The sequence below is a fragment of the Ctenopharyngodon idella genome, chromosome 24 (genome assembly GCF_019924925.1).
Source record: "Ctenopharyngodon idella isolate HZGC_01 chromosome 24, HZGC01, whole genome shotgun sequence".
Taxonomy (NCBI): Eukaryota; Metazoa; Chordata; class Actinopteri; order Cypriniformes; family Xenocyprididae; genus Ctenopharyngodon; species Ctenopharyngodon idella.
Genome location: NC_067243.1, coordinates 9,305,113 through 9,320,806, shown reverse-complemented (window position 1 = coordinate 9,320,806; position 15,694 = coordinate 9,305,113). Strand labels below are relative to the sequence as shown.

The 15,694-nt window shown below is 42.3% G+C and overlaps 1 protein-coding gene across 1 annotated transcript in view; it reads right to left on the bottom strand.

Annotated features, from left to right (window-relative positions):
* LOC127507718 (mucin-2-like) overlaps positions 1-15,694 on the bottom strand; it is a gene marked incomplete at its 5' end in the record, with an annotated part of 74,997 nt that overhangs the window by 37,340 nt on the left and 21,963 nt on the right. The window contains 13 exons of the mRNA XM_051885014.1: positions 864-933; positions 1,103-1,278; positions 1,385-1,592; positions 1,767-1,950; positions 2,055-2,302; positions 2,816-2,990; positions 12,765-13,105; positions 13,404-13,526; positions 13,988-14,144; positions 14,241-14,480; positions 14,647-14,826; positions 15,299-15,403; positions 15,473-15,611. Coding sequence (XP_051740974.1) covers positions 864-933; positions 1,103-1,278; positions 1,385-1,592; positions 1,767-1,950; positions 2,055-2,302; positions 2,816-2,990; positions 12,765-13,105; positions 13,404-13,526; positions 13,988-14,144; positions 14,241-14,480; positions 14,647-14,826; positions 15,299-15,403; positions 15,473-15,611 — 2,346 coding nt within the window. The remainder of the gene's footprint in view (positions 1-863; positions 934-1,102; positions 1,279-1,384; positions 1,593-1,766; positions 1,951-2,054; positions 2,303-2,815; positions 2,991-12,764; positions 13,106-13,403; positions 13,527-13,987; positions 14,145-14,240; positions 14,481-14,646; positions 14,827-15,298; positions 15,404-15,472; positions 15,612-15,694) is intronic.

The window sequence follows — 15,694 nt, the reverse complement described above, 5'->3', positions numbered from 1 at the left end:
TAGAAAAATAAATAAATAAATCATAAGTAATGAATTTGTGGGTTAGACATAATTATTTGAAATATGAAAGCTGCAGGGTTGTATTAGCAACACAGTTATATTAGCAACACAGTAAAGTCTGAAAATACAACTTCCAAGAGACATCCATCACTTCAATTTACAAAAAAAAAGCTTGAATGCCTCTGCTCCCAAACCACTAGAATACGGAACTAACTTTTACTGTAACTTCTGACCACAGTGCAAAAAAATATGTTTTTCCTTAGTATTTTTTGTCTTAAATCTCTTAAATCAAGATGCGTTTACTTTAGATGCAAAATTACATAAAATTTGAATTTATTTTCTGTGAAAATTATTAAAATGAAGGGAGTTTATGCTTAAAATAAGAACAAATATCTGCCAACATGCTGATTATAATCAACTTACTTCAAAGGGAAGTTTTCATAACTCATTGACAGATTCCGACATTTGTTCTTATTTTAACATAAACTTAATTTTGTTCAGTTTTTTAAGACTTCATTTTAAGACTTAAGATTTAAGACCTTTTCAAGACCCCCAGAAACCCTGTTCCACATATACAGAAATGCATTTAAAAAATTAGATGCATGTGAACGTGGTCCAGAATGGAATTGAAAATGATTGTAAAAAACAGCAACAGCAAAAAAAAAAAAAAAAGGTCAAATTCAACTGTAGTCCATACCAAAATAAATAGGGCTCAGCATAAATGGCTGCTGAGATAGTATTCTCAATTTAAACGAATAGAGTTAAATGAATAGACTGAAAACGACTTAAAAAAAAAAAAATGGATAGACATTGTGCCACTGAATTATTTCAAAATACATACATGTATGTACACAAGTACATACCCGCCTCTACAAGTTTGTGGTTCGGCTGGACCACAAGGCAAGAATACTTTATCTTCTGGACATGTAATGTCTGAGGAAGAAAAGTTAAAACAATCTCTTAATTCAAATCTTTACAGGTCCTACAGAAAACAGGGCCATTATTATTCTTTTATACAAAGGATAAATCCTTTTTTTATATATATAAAAAAGGACTTTTATACAGATTAAAATAATTCAATTTATTTTATTAATGAACTTACTACAAAGGCTAGTGTAGTTTCTCCAGTAAATGCAAACCCCAACCTGAGAGCAAGCCCTTGCGTACCTCTGCAGACTGGCACACACCACTGAGGGGTCGCTTACATGAAAACTATCATACTGACAGGCTGAAAAGAAACTTTCAGCAGACACATGGGAATGGCATGCTTCAAACACCCTAAGGAAGTTAAAAATGAAAAGGGGTGATTGGAAGGGCAAATAGCCTACACTTTTGAGGCAAACGCATAATTTATTGAACTTTACACCACATAGAATGAACTCACTTGCTCTTGAGATGGTTGCAGTCATTATGGTATGGTGTTATTGTCATGGGTGTGGATATATTCCAGACTGGAGGTGTTGGACTTGGTTTAGTGCAGATTTTGCCATCTACACCACTGGCTGTCCAGTGATCGGCCATCACTGCACAGTCATTGACCAAGATCCCTCCAGGCAGCATGCAGTCATCAGTCTGGTTGTTGTTGCATGTTCCTTGTTGCAGTGATTTGGAATAATTAAGCGTAATAATACACAAAAACAAACCCCTTTATACAACAACAGCTTTCCTACTTAATTTTAAATCTGTTATGCACCACACCTTATGATTTGCTAAAAGTAACCTGATATGAATTCTAACGTTTTAAACTTTTTAATGTGCTGACTTACCACAGTGTCCTTGTGTGTTCTTTCCAAAATGCTGGAATGGCAGGTTGATGCTAAAGTCGGTGTTTCCAAATGTTACAACGACTTGTAGCTTTGAAATCTCCAAGATCAAGTTCAGGCTTGAGTTGATAACCCTCAAATCATTATTAGTATATGGCAGTGTTAGATTAACATTGTCCTTCAGTGCCTTATAGAATAACAGGCAATCGAAAAGAAAACCTGTTAATTTACAATACAGTACAGATCTAACACATACTCAAAATCTTTTTACAATCCTACTGTAGGTCTCACCTGTAGAGCTGCACCATTCATGAACCTGTGATTCCTAAGTGTTATGACTTGATTGTTGTAAGAAACAATAATGGATCTGGGACAGGATACAGGCTCATGGATATCACAGTATACATTGTCAATGAAGATCGTCAAATTGTGTTTAGGGCTAATTTCCTCCATTAATATGTAAGTGCAGTTTCCTTGGTAAGTGTAGGAGAGTCCATCAAATGTGATGTAATGTGAGCCACCCCAACCCTGACAAAAGCCTACAAGAGGGTGAGTGAGAACAATAAAAATGTTATAGACGAAGCACTACAGTTAGTTAGTCTTCCTTTTATTATTTGTACAAATTATTCCAATAGTCCTCTGACCCATCCCATTCTAGCTCTACCATCTGCACAATATAACTTTGATATTACTTATAAATTTTATATTTAGTTTTGTCCAATTGTTAACATATTGGTTAGTTAGAATGACTTAAAATACGGTAAATAAGCTTATAACTTAAAACGTTCTCCAACCAAAAATGAACATTCATCATTTACTCACCTTCATATGTATATGACTTTCTTTCTTCAGAGGAACAGATTTTTTTAGATAAAAAAATCCATCTCTGTGAGTCCATAATACAAATGGACCCCTTAAGGTTAAAGATTTAAAAGCTATTATACATGCGTTTGCTTGACATGAATGTTGTGAAGCAGACTCAAAGAGATGGAATATTTTTCATGATGATCAAAGTTAGAGCTCGAAGAACCTGAGATCGACAGTTTACTTACAATCACAGGTGTATTGCCGGCAGCAGTGGAGCTCATCATAGACCAGCACTGCTGGCTGGTTATTTTTACAAGTGATGCTCTTCGGAGGAGGACATTCATGTTGGACAATCTCCATGATGTCTCCCTTTATGCACTTTCCCATAATGCAGTCACATATGTGGAAGATCTCATTAGTCTGGAAACATTGCAAAAAGTACTAAATTAGAGAGACTGATGCTGAATGATATTCATTTTTGGTTTCTTTGCCCTATTCCAAATCTGGCATGAAGAACAAAAAATAAGGCCCCACTTTATATTAAGTGGCCTTAACTACTATGTACTTACATTTATATTAATCATTTGATACAATGTACTTATTGTGTACATACATGTTTTTACATTGTACTTATATTTTAAAAACACCTGCGTGTAATTACATCTGTAATTAATTTCTGTAATCACATTTATAATTACACTGTTGACCCATCCCTTAATACCTTACCTCTACCCTTAAACCTACCCATACCACCAAAGCTTTCCCTAACCTTACACGTATCCCACCTCAATAGCAGCAATAGTGTTTTGCAATTCAATACGAACCCAATAAATACATTGTACTTATTTTTTAATGTAAGTACATAGTAGTTAAGGCCACCTAATATAAAGTGGGACCAAAGATAATAACAAATTCTTCTAAAAAAACAAACAAACATATCATTATTACTTTGAAATAAAAAATTACTATGCTATTACACAAGAGTTGTGTAATAGCATAGTAATTTTTTATTTCAAAGTAATAATGATATGTTTTTTTTCAAAAACTAAATGAAAATATATGTAAAATGTATATTTTACAGTTTTGTTCCATTTAGGACAGTCGGGTGGTGGTAGACATGGCTCTGTATGGTTCTGAATAGCACAGGTTATGGAGCACATCATGGTCAGGCAAATCCCTGAGCCATTGTCCTTCTTATGCAATATTGACTCTCCTATTAAAAATAAAGTAAATCAAAACACATGTACAACAAAATTGCTGGAGTATTTCAGGAAATTCTAGAAAACATCAATGATTTAAAAATTAAAAGTATAGTTACTAACCAGGCTTATATTGTCTTCCTTGAACCACACAAAAACATGGACTCATGGGTGTAGTTGTTGTATTGACAATTTGCTTTTCTATAGGTGTTTTAGTGGTACTTGTAGTATTTCCAATAATAATAATTATTGATGTAATTGGAGTAGTGGAGGTGGTTGGTGTGCCAGGTATAATTGGAGTAGTGGAGGTGGTTGTCAATGTTGAAGTAGGTGGTGTGCCAGGAGTTGTACTAGTTGTAGATGGCACTTCTGTTGAAACAGTTGGCGGAGGTGTAAATGGAGTAGTGGAGGTGGTTGTCAATGTTGAAGGAGTTGGTGTGCCAGGAGTTGTACTAGTTGTAGATGGCACTTCTGTTGAAACAGTTGGTGGAGGTGTAATTGGAGTAGTGGAGGTGGTTGTCAATGTTGAAGTAGGTGGTGTGCCAGGAGTTGTACTAGTTGTAGATGGCACTTCTGTTGAAACAGATGGCGGAGGTGTAATTGGAGTAGTGGAGGTGGTTGTCAATGTTGAAGTAGGTGGTGTGCCAGGAGTTGTACTAGTTGTAGATGGCACTTCTGTTGAAACAGTTGGCGGAGGTGTAATTGGAGTAGTGGAGGTGGTTGTCAATGTTGAAGGAGTTGGTGTGCCAGGAGTTGTACTAGTTGTAGATGGCACTTCTGTTGAAACAGTTGGCGGAGGTGTAATTGGCGTAGTGGAGGTGGTTGTCGATGTTGAAGTAGGTGGTGTGCCAGGAGTTGTACTAGTTGTAGATGGCACTTCTGTTGAAACAGTTGGCGGAGGTGTAAATGGAGTAGTGGAGGTGGTTGTCAATGTTGAAGGAGTTGGTGTACCAGGAGTTGTACTAGTTGTAGATGGCACTTCTGTTGAAACAGTTGGTGGAGGTGTAATTGGAGTAGTGGAGGTGGTGGTCAATGTTGAAGTAGGTGGTGTGCCAGGAGTTGTACTAGTTGTAGATGGCACTTCTGTTGAAACAGATGGCGGAGGTGTAATTGGAGTAGTGGAGGTGGTTGTCAATGTTGAAGTAGGTGGTGTGCCAGGAGTTGTACTAGTTGTAGATGGCACTTCTGTTGAAACAGTTGGCGGAGGTGTAATTGGAGTAGTGGAGGTGGTTGTCAATGTTGAAGTAGGTGGTGTGCCAGGAGTTGTACTAGTTGTAGATGGCACTTCTGTTGAAACAGTTGGCGGAGGTGTAATTGGAGTAGTGGAGGTGGTTGTCGATGTTGAAGTAGGTGGTGTGCCAGGAGTTGTGCTAGTTGTAGATGGCACTTCTGTTGAAACAGTTGGCGGAGGTGTAATTGGAGTAGTGGAGGTGGTTGTCGATGTTGAAGTAGGTGGTGTGCCAAGAGTTGTACTAGTTGTAGATGGCACTTCTGTTGAAACAGATGGCGGAGGTGTAATTGGAGTAGTGGAGGTGGTTGTCAATGTTGAAGTAGGTGGTGTGCCAGGAGTTGTACTAGTTGTAGATGGCACTTCTGTTGAAACAGTTGGCGGAGGTGTAATTGGAGTAGTGGAGGTGGTTGTCGATGTTGAAGTAGGTGGTGTGCCAGGAGTTGTACTAGTTGTAGATGGCACTTTTGTTGAAACAGTTGGCGGAGGTGTAATTGAAGTAGTGGAGGTGGTTGTCGATGTTGAAGTAGGTGGTGTGCCAGGAGTTGTACTAGTTGTAGATGGCACTTCTGTTGAAACAGTTGGCGGAGGTGTAATTGGAGTAGTGGAGGTGGTTGTCGATGTTGAAGTAGGTGGTGTGCCGGGAGTTGTACTAGTTGTAGATGGCACTTCTGTTGAAACAGTTGGCAGAGGTGTAATTGGAGTAGTGGAGGTGGTTGTCGATGTTGAAGTAGGTGGTGTGCCAGGAGTTGTACTAGTTGTAGATGGCACTTCTGTTGAAACAGATGGCGGAGGTGTAATTGGAGTAGTGGAGGTGGTTGTCAATGTTGAAGTAGGTGGTGTGCCAGGAGTTGTACTAGTTGTAGATGGCACTTCTGTTGAAACAGTTGGCGGAGGTGTAATTGGAGTAGTGGAGGTGGTTGTCAATGTTGAAGGAGTTGGTGTGCCAGGAGTTGTACTAGTTGTAGATGGCACTTCTGTTGAAACAGTTGGCGGAGGTGTAATTGGAGTAGTGGAGGTGGTTGTCAATGTTGAAGTAGGTGGTGTGCCAGGAGTTGTACTAGTTGTAGATGGCACTTCTGTTGAAACAGTTGGCGGAGGTGTAATTGGAGTAGTGGAGGTGGTTGTCGATGTTGAAGTAGGTGGTGTGCCAGGAGTTGTACTAGTTGTAGATGGCACTTCTGTTGAAACAGATGGCGGAGGTGTAATTGGAGTAGTGGAGGTGGTTGTCAATGTTGAAGTAGGTGGTGTGCCAGGAGTTGTACTAGTTGTAGATGGCACTTCTGTTGAAACAGTTGGCGGAGGTGTAATTGGAGTAGTGGAGGTGGTTGTCGATGTTGAAGTAGGTGGTGTGCCAGGAGTTGTACTAGTTGTAGATGGCACTTCTGTTGAAACAGATGGCGGAGGTGTAATTGGAGTAGTGGAGGTGGTTGTCGATGTTGAAGTAGGTGGTGTGCCAGGAGTTGTACTAGTTGTAGATGGCACTTCTGTTGAAACAGTTGGCGGAGGTGTAATTGAAGTAGTGGAGGTGGTTGTCGATGTTGAAGTAGGTGGTGTGCCAGGAGTTGTACTAGTTGTAGATGGCACTTCTGTTGAAACAGTTGGCGGAGGTGTAATTGAAGTAGTGGAGGTGGTTGTTGATGTTGAAGTAGGTGGTGTGCCAGGAGTTGTACTAGTTGTAGATGGCACTTCTGTTGAAACAGTTGGCGGAGGTGTAATTGTAGTGGAGGTGGTTGTCAATGTTGAAGTAGGTGGTGTGCCAGGAGTTGTACTAGTTGTAGATGGCACTTCTGTTGAAACAGTTGGCGGAGGTGTAATTGGAGTAGTGGAGGTGGTTGTCGACGTTGAAGTAGGTGGTGTGCCAGGAGTTGTACTAGTTGTAGATGGCACTTCTGTTGAAACAGTTGGCGGAGGTGTAATTGGAGTAGTGGAGGTGGTTGTCAATGTTGAAGTAGGTGGTGTGCCGGGAGTTGTACTAGTTGTAGATGGCACTTCTGTTGAAACAGTTGGCGGAGGTGTAATTGGAGTAGTGGAGGTGGTTGTCAATGTTGAAGTAGGTGGTGTGCCAGGAGTTGTACTAGTTGTAGATGGCACTTCTGTTGAAACAGATGGCGGAGGTGTAATTGGAGTAGTGGAGGTGGTTGTCAATGTTGAAGTAGGTGGTGTGCCAGGAGTTGTACTAGTTGTAGATGGCACTTCTGTTGAAACAGTTGGTGGAGGTGTAATTGGAGTAGTGGAGGTGGTTGTCAATGTTGAAGGAGTTGGTGTGCCAGGAGTTGTACTAGTTGTAGATGGCACTTCTGTTGAAACAGTTGGCGGAGGTGTAATTGGAGTAGTGGAGGTGGTTGTCAATGTTGAAGTAGGTGGTGTGCCAGGAGTTGTACTAGTTGTAGATGGCACTTCTGTTGAAACAGTTGGCGGAGGTGTAATTGGAGTAGTGGAGGTGGTTGTCGATGTTGAAGTAGGTGGTGTGCCAGGAGTTGTACTAGTTGTAGATGGCACTTCTGTTGAAACAGTTGGCGGAGGTGTAATTGGAGTAGTGGAGGTGGTTGTCAATGTTGAAGTAGGTGGTGTGCCAGGAGTTGTACTAGTTGTAGATGGCACTTCTGTTGAAACAGTTGGCGGAGGTGTAATTGAAGTAGTGGAGGTGGTTGTCGATGTTGAAGTAGGTGGTGTGCCAGGAGTTGTACTAGTTGTAGATGGCACTTCTGTTGAAACAGTTGGCGGAGGTGTAATTGAAGTAGTGGAGGTGGTTGTCGATGTTGAAGTAGGTGGTGTGCCAGGAGTTGTACTAGTTGTAGATGGCACTTCTGTTGAAACAGTTGGCGGAGGTGTAATTGGAGTAGTGGAGGTGGTTGTCGACGTTGAAGTAGGTGGTGTGCCAGGAGTTGTACTAGTTGTAGATGGCACTTCTGTTGAAACAGTTGGCGGAGGTGTAATTGGAGTAGTGGAGGTGGTTGTCGACGTTGAAGTAGGTGGTGTGCCAGGAGTTGTACTAGTTGTAGATGGCACTTCTGTTGAAACAGATGGCGGAGGTGTAATTGGAGTAGTGGAGGTGGTTGTCGACGTTGAAGTAGGTGGTGTGCCAGGAGTTGTACTAGTTGTAGATGGCACTTCTGTTGAAACAGTTGGCGGAGGTGTAATTGGAGTAGTGGAGGTGGTTGTCGATGTTGAAGTAGGTGGTGTGCCAGGAGTTGTACTAGTTGTAGATGGCACTTCTGTTGAAACAGATGGCGGAGGTGTAATTGGAGTAGTGGAGGTGGTTGTCAATGTTGAAGTAGGTGGTGTGCCAGGAGTTGTACTAGTTGTAGATGGCACTTCTGTTGAAACAGTTGGCGGAGGTGTAATTGGAGTAGTGGAGGTGGTTGTCGATGTTGAAGTAGGTGGTGTGCCAGGAGTTGTACTAGTTGTAGATGGCACTTCTGTTGAAACAGTTGGCGGAGGTGTAAATGGAGTAGTGGAGGTGGTTGTCAATGTTGAAGGAGTTGGTGTGCCAGGAGTTGTACTAGTTGTAGATGGCACTTCTGTTGAAACAGTTGGTGGAGGTGTAATTGGAGTAGTGGAGGTGGTTGTCAATGTTGAAGTAGGTGGTGTGCCAGGAGTTGTACTAGTTGTAGATGGCACTTCTGTGGAAACAGTTGGCGGAGGTGTAAATGGAGTAGTGGAGGTGGTTGTCAATGTTGAAGGAGTTGGTGTGCCAGGAGTTGTACTAGTTGTAGATGGCACTTCTGTTGAAACAGTTGGCGGAGGTGTAATTGGAGTAGTGGAGGTGGTTGTCAATGTTGAAGGAGTTGGTGTGCCAGGAGTTGTACTAGTTGTAGATGGCACTTCTGTTGAAACAGTTGGCGGAGGTGTAATTGGAGTAGTGGAGGTGGTTGTCAATGTTGAAGTAGGTGGTGTGCCAGGAGTTGTACTAGTTGTAGATGGCACTTCTGTTGAAACAGTTGGCGGAGGTGTAATTGGAGTAGTGGAGGTGGTTGTCGATGTTGAAGTAGGTGGTGTGCCAGGAGTTGTACTAGTTGTAGATGGCACTTCTGTTGAAACAGATGGCGGAGGTGTAATTGGAGTAGTGGAGGTGGTTGTCAATGTTGAAGTAGGTGGTGTGCCAGGAGTTGTACTAGTTGTAGATGGCACTTCTGTTGAAACAGTTGGCGGAGGTGTAATTGGAGTAGTGGAGGTGGTTGTCGATGTTGAAGTAGGTGGTGTGCCAGGAGTTGTACTAGTTGTAGATGGCACTTCTGTTGAAACAGATGGCGGAGGTGTAATTGGAGTAGTGGAGGTGGTTGTCGATGTTGAAGTAGGTGGTGTGCCAGGAGTTGTACTAGTTGTAGATGGCACTTCTGTTGAAACAGTTGGCGGAGGTGTAATTGAAGTAGTGGAGGTGGTTGTCGATGTTGAAGTAGGTGGTGTGCCAGGAGTTGTACTAGTTGTAGATGGCACTTCTGTTGAAACAGTTGGCGGAGGTGTAATTGAAGTAGTGGAGGTGGTTGTTGATGTTGAAGTAGGTGGTGTGCCAGGAGTTGTACTAGTTGTAGATGGCACTTCTGTTGAAACAGTTGGCGGAGGTGTAATTGTAGTGGAGGTGGTTGTCAATGTTGAAGTAGGTGGTGTGCCAGGAGTTGTACTAGTTGTAGATGGCACTTCTGTTGAAACAGTTGGCGGAGGTGTAATTGGAGTAGTGGAGGTGGTTGTCGACGTTGAAGTAGGTGGTGTGCCAGGAGTTGTACTAGTTGTAGATGGCACTTCTGTTGAAACAGTTGGCGGAGGTGTAATTGGAGTAGTGGAGGTGGTTGTCAATGTTGAAGTAGGTGGTGTGCCGGGAGTTGTACTAGTTGTAGATGGCACTTCTGTTGAAACAGTTGGTGGAGGTGTAATTGGAGTAGTGGAGGTGGTTGTCAATGTTGAAGGAGTTGGTGTGCCAGGAGTTGTACTAGTTGTAGATGGCACTTCTGTTGAAACAGTTGGCGGAGGTGTAATTGGAGTAGTGGAGGTGGTTGTCAATGTTGAAGTAGGTGGTGTGCCAGGAGTTGTACTAGTTGTAGATGGCACTTCTGTTGAAACAGTTGGCGGAGGTGTAATTGGAGTAGTGGAGGTGGTTGTCGATGTTGAAGTAGGTGGTGTGCCAGGAGTTGTACTAGTTGTAGATGGCACTTCTGTTGAAACAGTTGGCGGAGGTGTAATTGGAGTAGTGGAGGTGGTTGTCAATGTTGAAGTAGGTGGTGTGCCAGGAGTTGTACTAGTTGTAGATGGCACTTCTGTTGAAACAGTTGGCGGAGGTGTAATTGAAGTAGTGGAGGTGGTTGTCGATGTTGAAGTAGGTGGTGTGCCAGGAGTTGTACTAGTTGTAGATGGCACTTCTGTTGAAACAGTTGGCGGAGGTGTAATTGAAGTAGTGGAGGTGGTTGTCGATGTTGAAGTAGGTGGTGTGCCAGGAGTTGTACTAGTTGTAGATGGCACTTCTGTTGAAACAGTTGGCGGAGGTGTAATTGGAGTAGTGGAGGTGGTTGTCGACGTTGAAGTAGGTGGTGTGCCAGGAGTTGTACTAGTTGTAGATGGCACTTCTGTTGAAACAGTTGGCGGAGGTGTAATTGGAGTAGTGGAGGTGGTTGTCGACGTTGAAGTAGGTGGTGTGCCAGGAGTTGTACTAGTTGTAGATGGCACTTCTGTTGAAACAGATGGCGGAGGTGTAATTGGAGTAGTGGAGGTGGTTGTCGACGTTGAAGTAGGTGGTGTGCCAGGAGTTGTACTAGTTGTAGATGGCACTTCTGTTGAAACAGTTGGCGGAGGTGTAATTGGAGTAGTGGAGGTGGTTGTCGATGTTGAAGTAGGTGGTGTGCCAGGAGTTGTACTAGTTGTAGATGGCACTTCTGTTGAAACAGATGGCGGAGGTGTAATTGGAGTAGTGGAGGTGGTTGTCAATGTTGAAGTAGGTGGTGTGCCAGGAGTTGTACTAGTTGTAGATGGCACTTCTGTTGAAACAGTTGGCGGAGGTGTAATTGGAGTAGTGGAGGTGGTTGTCGATGTTGAAGTAGGTGGTGTGCCAGGAGTTGTACTAGTTGTAGATGGCACTTCTGTTGAAACAGTTGGCGGAGGTGTAATTGAAGTAGTGGAGGTGGTTGTCGATGTTGAAGTAGGTGGTGTGCCAGGAGTTGTACTAGTTGTAGATGGCACTTCTGTTGAAACAGTTGGCGGAGGTGTAATTGAAGTAGTGGAGGTGGTTGTTGATGTTGAAGGAGTTGGTGTGCCAGGAGTTGTACTAGTTGTAGATGGCACTTCTGTTGAAACAGTTGGCGGAGGTGTAATTGGAGTAGTGGAGGTGGTTGTCGATGTTGAAGTAGGTGGTGTGCCAGGAGTTGTACTAGTTGTAGATGGCACTTCTGTTGAAACAGTTGGCGGAGGTGTAATTGGAGTAGTGGAGGTGGTTGTCGACGTTGAAGTAGGTGGTGTGCCAGGAGTTGTACTAGTTGTAGATGGCACTTCTGTTGAAACAGTTGGCGGAGGTGTAATTGGAGTAGTGGAGGTGGTTGTCAATGTTGAAGTAGGTGGTGTGCCGGGAGTTGTACTAGTTGTAGATGGCACTTCTGTTGAAACAGTTGGCGGAGGTGTAATTGGAGTAGTGGAGGTGGTTGTCGATGTTGAAGTAGGTGGTGTGCCAGGAGTTGTACTAGTTGTAGATGGCACTTCTGTTGAAACAGATGGCGGAGGTGTAATTGGAGTAGTGGAGGTGGTTGTCAATGTTGAAGTAGGTGGTGTGCCAGGAGTTGTACTAGTTGTAGATGGCACTTCTGTTGAAACAGTTGGCGGAGGTGTAATTGGAGTAGTGGAGGTGGTTGTCAATGTTGAAGTAGGTGGTGTGCCAGGAGTTGTACTAGTTGTAGATGGCACTTCTGTTGAAACAGTTGGCGGAGGTGTAATTGGAGTAGTGGAGGTGGTTGTCGATGTTGAAGTAGGTGGTGTGCCAGGAGTTGTACTAGTTGTAGATGGCACTTCTGTTGAAACAATTGGCGGAGGTGTAATTGGAGTAGTGGAGGTGGTTGTCGATGTTGAAGTAGGTGGTGTGCCAGGAGTTGTACTAGTTGTAGATGGCACTTCTGTTGAAACAGTTGGCGGAGGTGTAATTGGAGTAGTGGAGGTGGTTGTCAATGTTGAAGTAGGTGGTGTGCCAGGAGTTGTACTAGTTGTAGATGGCACTTCTGTTGAAACAGTTGGCGGAGGTGTAATTGAAGTAGTGGAGGTGGTTGTCGATGTTGAAGTAGGTGGTGTGCCAGGAGTTGTACTAGTTGTAGATGGCACTTCTGTTGAAACAGTTGGCGGAGGTGTAATTGAAGTAGTGGAGGTGGTTGTCGATGTTGAAGTAGGTGGTGTGCCAGGAGTTGTACTAGTTGTAGATGGCACTTCTGTTGAAACAGTTGGTGGAGGTGTAATTGGAGTAGTGGAGGTGGTTGTCGACGTTGAAGTAGGTGGTGTGCCAGGAGTTGTACTAGTTGTAGATGGCACTTCTGTTGAAACAGTTGGCGGAGGTGTAATTGGAGTAGTGGAGGTGGTTGTCGACGTTGAAGTAGGTGGTGTGCCAGGAGTTGTACTAGTTGTAGATGGCACTTCTGTTGAAACAGTTGGCGGAGGTGTAATTGGAGTAGTGGAGGTGGTTGTCCATGTTGAAGGAGTTGGTGTGCCAGGAGTTGTACTAGTTGTAGATGGCACTTTTGTTGAAACAGTTGGCGGAGATGTAATTGGAGTAGTGGAGGTGGTTGTCGATGTTGAAGTAGGTGGTGTGCCAGGAGTTGTACTAGTTGTAGATGGCACTTCTGTTGAAACAGTTGGCGGAGGTGTAATTGGAGTAGTGGAGGTGGTTGTCGATGTTGAAGTAGGTGGTGTGCCAGGAGTTGTACTAGTTGTAGATGGCACTTCTGTTGAAACAGTTGGCGGAGGTGTAATTGGAGTAGTGGAGGTGGTTGTCAATGTTGAAGTAGGTGGTGTGCCAGGAGTTGTACTAGTTGTATGTGGACGAGGAGGAGGAGGAGGAGGAGGAGGAGGACCACACTGCTTCACACATATCTGTTTTTCCTCATCAAAAATAGGATTGTCCTTTGGACATTTTGGAAAACATCCTGCACAAAACAAATTCTTCAAATGTTGCACACAAATGAGGTATTTGTAGGTTCATAAACATTTCTTAGTGGCCCATCAACCATGGCTTTTAAACTTAGCAAAAAATGTTCTGCTCTCTAAAAAATTGTACATGATAAAATTTTTATTAGTTCACAACAGAGAATAAAATAAGACAGACATTTTGGCTAGGAGCCTTTTTCAGTGTCCAGAACCTGGCAAACATTAATGTTTAGCATTATATATAAGGCCAAGAAACATCTAGTCTGCACTATGTATACTCAATATTCAAAAACTCACCTTCCACGTTGGGTAAAGTGTTGTTTTTGATAACCTGGTTGGAACAGGTTTCGTACCAAGGTGTAAATGGACTGTAGTGCCATGTGCATTCTCCTGGTTCATTGTAGTAGTCACAGTACACAGCTGACAGAGAAAATGGACATAAGTATGAACATGTACTCACAGAAAATACTCTGCAGTAAAGAAAAAATGTTGATCAGACAATCAATTGATTTGCATCATCTTTCTCTGTGAAAGCAAGATGGCTGATTCTGCATGAAAATCATATTCAAAAATTACAGACTTAGGGCTCGTTCACACAAAACACAATTTTGCTTTGAAAAACATGAGACGCGGGCAGTGGAATGGGGAAAAAACGCAAGGTATCAAGATGTGTTTTTAAAAAGTTGAACTGATTTTAATTTAGAATGCCATGTCATGTGCGAGATGCTACAAACGAAGCAAGATGTGAGCGCAACGGTCATACACGTCTGTCTAGCACATGTTTACATAGAAAAACAACGGAAAAGTAGAGCATTGGAGTGGAAAAACATGTTCTGTGTGAACGGCCCCTTAAGATGTGCACTAGAATGAAAGATGCTTACGGCAGAACTCAAATGTTCTCCAATCAACATAAACACCCGCATCATTGCAGGCTTGAGCGTAAGCTGCCACAGCTGTACAGAGGCACTCACAATCTCCACCTGTGTCACATGCACATGAATCCTTCACACAGTTCTCATAATATGGCTCTGGATCCACCTATGGGAACATGCATTTCCATGTGTTATGGTGGGTTCTTGTTTACAACATTACAGGGAACTTCATTTATTGACTCAAAAGGCTTTCAAACTGTACCTTTTTAGAGCAATTTCTGAACTTATCTTCCATTATGATGATACATTCTTTTCTTGCCCAAGCCACACGATGGGGGTTCTCAAAGCATGGATCAAAGTCTGGTGCAGAATCAGGGCATCTGCTTGATACTTTCCAGCTATCGACAAACTCCATTAGATCTGTGGTTTGCAAACTGCCTTGAGTGGTGAAGTCATCTTTCCCATTCCCATTGAAATTTCCACATAGGCCACATACATTTCCCTGTAAAAACAAAGATCACTCTACTAAAACTGAGCAGTAAGCTTATCTCTGGAGTTATCAAAATCAATGTCTTCTCTGTTAAAACAACTGCAAACAGAACATTATTACAGTCGTTTAAGCAGAATGTATCAGTGGAATGAATTCTGGATTATTCTGGATCACTCACCATGTGCTGAGGGTGCAGAATGATGCGGACGGTGGTTTTGCGGTCCCACAAAACCACCAGTCCAATGTCAGTATCAATAACAAGGTACATCCCAATTGTTCTCTCTATAAAGTTGATCTGTGGTCCACTAGTAGTATTAGAGACTTTTAAGGTCCTATCAGAAAGCTCTAGCACAGTTTTCTTTAAGTATGCAAGAGAAATAAAAAAATAAAAAATCTGAATGAAATTGAGGATGCTGTTTTATATACTAAACACATCAAGTCACATCTTTATAGTGCCTAATACAATATAAAGTGTTTCAAAGCAGCTTCACAGTAACAAACAGGAAAGTAACAAATAATGATGCAAACATCATCAAATATGAGACAAATTCAATTTCTGTAGGAAAATATTAGTGTCATTATTCAGCTCAATTCAGTCCAATGCTGATTCAGTTTAGTTCAGTGAATGTGTAAAATGTATTAATTCAGCTATATAAGCAACTCCACTGAAGGCAATAGTGTCATTCAGTTCAAAACAGTTCAATGTTTATTTATTCTTTACTTCAAGACAGTTCAATGTTTATCCTTTATTTTAACACTGAATGCGTTGTACTGAATTTTGCATGTTATTCGAGATGGTTCTGCTAAATATCACAGAGACCTAATCTTACCCCCAAAATGATGACAACAGCCTTTGAGCATGTTGTCCCTGTTGTTCCACAAGGAATATTTTCAGTGATTACATGGAAATTTCCTGTCGTATTTCCACATTTGTCCTTAAAAACAAGAGGATGTTACTAAATGACAGCACTGATAATAAAACAATAAAAGTACTTGTCTGGTACCTGAGCAGCTATATAACTGCAGTCTCCCCGGAAGCCAAATCTTTGCTGGTCAAAAGTTTTATAATGTCCACTTCCGTATATTGTGCAGACGCCTGGACACTTATTTTCTGTACAGTTCCATGTACCCCCTTGACAAGTGCTGTAAACAGAGTAATATATCAAGTGGACTTTAATCTATGTGTTTCCACAATGTTTTAGGTTCTAAAAAGCTAACTAGTTTAT